This window comes from Atta colombica, unplaced genomic scaffold (genome assembly GCF_001594045.1).
Source record: "Atta colombica isolate Treedump-2 unplaced genomic scaffold, Acol1.0 scaffold105, whole genome shotgun sequence".
In the NCBI taxonomy this organism is placed as follows: domain Eukaryota; kingdom Metazoa; phylum Arthropoda; class Insecta; order Hymenoptera; family Formicidae; genus Atta; species Atta colombica.
This window is the reverse complement of record NW_017259190.1, coordinates 3,377,515-3,379,482: the sequence shown is the minus strand read 5'-3', so window position 1 is coordinate 3,379,482 and position 1,968 is coordinate 3,377,515. Positions and strand designations below refer to the sequence as shown.

General features: G+C 31.8%; 1 protein-coding gene across 4 annotated transcripts in view; it reads right to left on the bottom strand.

Annotated features, from left to right (window-relative positions):
* LOC108691041 (cytoskeleton-associated protein 5) overlaps positions 1-1,968 on the bottom strand; it is a 12,313-nt gene continuing 10,345 nt past the window's right edge. For 2 of the 4 annotated variants that reach the window (XM_018198676.1, XM_018198694.1), the window contains 3 exons: positions 1,724-1,870; positions 1,333-1,507; positions 1-1,040 (listed from right to left, as the gene is read on the bottom strand). In XM_018198676.1, the coding sequence (XP_018054165.1) occupies positions 913-1,040; positions 1,333-1,507; positions 1,724-1,870 (450 nt within the window). In that variant the 3' untranslated portion in view covers positions 1-912. The remainder of the gene's footprint in view (positions 1,041-1,332; positions 1,508-1,723; positions 1,871-1,968) is intronic. The other 2 variants (XM_018198668.1, XM_018198685.1) reach the window with 1 other exon arrangement.

Genomic DNA, 1,968 nt, shown 5'->3' with positions numbered 1-1,968 from the left:
TTTTTTTTTCAAATGCAACTTTCGGAGATTGGATAATACGGAAGTCGAGATAATGTTCTAAAGAATGATATATTACCATTCTAAAATTATTTTAATATCTCTTTGCTAGATTAATTACATCTCGTCGATTAAAATTATACACTGAACTCTGTGCCAATAATTTTCTTTAAGAATGGCATAGAAATCGCCCAGCACGCATGCCACGGACAAGAGGTTTATTTATTTTATCATTCGTTTGTCATATCAACAAATTTATTTTCATCGCGGATGGAGATTTTGCGAAAACAACGGCGATATGGTGATTATGAATCTAATCGAGTTTAAATAGAACAAATTTATTTAGAAAACAGCGTAAAAAAATACTAAGTTAAACAATATAAAATTAAATCATGCTACGACATGAGTGACGCTCGAATCGTGCAAGTTTCGTATACTTATACATGTATTATTATATGATCGACCTTACATAATTAGTAACATTAATATTAACTATACATAACTGTTGTGGAAGAAACAAAACATTATTAGCATGCGCGCATCGTCGTTACATTATATGAAATGTAACATTGCTACAATTAGAACAGATCGATTATGATATTCGATGTAGCACGTGTCTGATGGTGCAGCTATATTATTTCTTACGATTCGCGGTCGCTAAAGTTCTCTGCTAACTATGTAAATTATTTAAATTAATTCACTGAGAGCAAATAATCGGACTATGTCTCGAAGAAATCGGAAATTCGTACGTAAAACGATTAATGATTTATCTCAATGAAAAATCAGCGGTGGAGAATACCATAGGATTAAATATTCCGAAAGTCGCGAATAAATAAGTCGGACAAATATGCATCATCTTACACATATATGTATCGAGTGTCCCGCTTACCTAATTAATAAATTATGCTGGATCATTCATGGTGGATTCGGCTGGGAGGAAGTCATTCTACTTTGTGCTTCAAGGGCTCGGAGTTTCTCGAGCCTGTACATTGGATCCATGAGGTCCTTCTCATCAGCAACCGCGGCTGAAGACTCTGTAGTTTCTGTATCATTTATTTTACATGTGATTAAATAATTAAAGGCAATGTTATTTTGTGCGTGATTACATTATTGTGCGTTATTTTTTGCGTGTGAAACAGATTCCAGTGTTTGACCGAAGATTTTTCGTGGATTTTTATATTCGTCTATTTTTATTTTATTTCGTATATATGATTATTTTATTTCATATTATTCATGTATATTTTATTCCATATTAAACAAGACGAAAGAGCAAGTTGTTTTGTTAACATTAACTTTTATGCTCACTAAATTGAAAGATCAACTGACGCTACTTACCCATAGAGTACTGATTGTTAGCTTGCGATAAAATAGTTTGATTTTTTCGCGCCTGATCGATCTCCCTTAATCCCTGTTCTATGAAGTCTTGGAAGAATTGGTGAGATTTGACCAGAAATGGTTGTACATCAGCTTCCGGATATTGAAGTTTGAAATCGTATAACTGCACTAGGCCCTACAAAAATACGATCAATGGTTAAAAGTATACTTTAAATTGCAAAAACGTCATTAAGAATCTCAAGAATGTACGAGAACAATACGAGGCATTTTAAAATACGACAAAATAAGTAAAAAAGAGATTAATAATTTTCGCAAATATTTAATAATTTTAACTGAAATATTTGTTTTATTTAAAAAAAAGACTTTTTTTTAGTTGCACATAAATATATACCTCTTGCATTTGTTCTTTTGATCCGATTTTCTTGAATATTTCTGCCAGTTGCTGACGAGTAGACTTGGACAAGTGTTTTGGCGTCCTTCCCATATTATTCGATTTTGATGTCACTTTTGCTGCATTAATCTCATCTGGTTTAAGACTCTATTGATAAATATCATTAATTACTTCTTGATGTGTATAATTTGATACATATATAATGCTAAATCTTATATCAACGCGATATGATAATATTACATTTA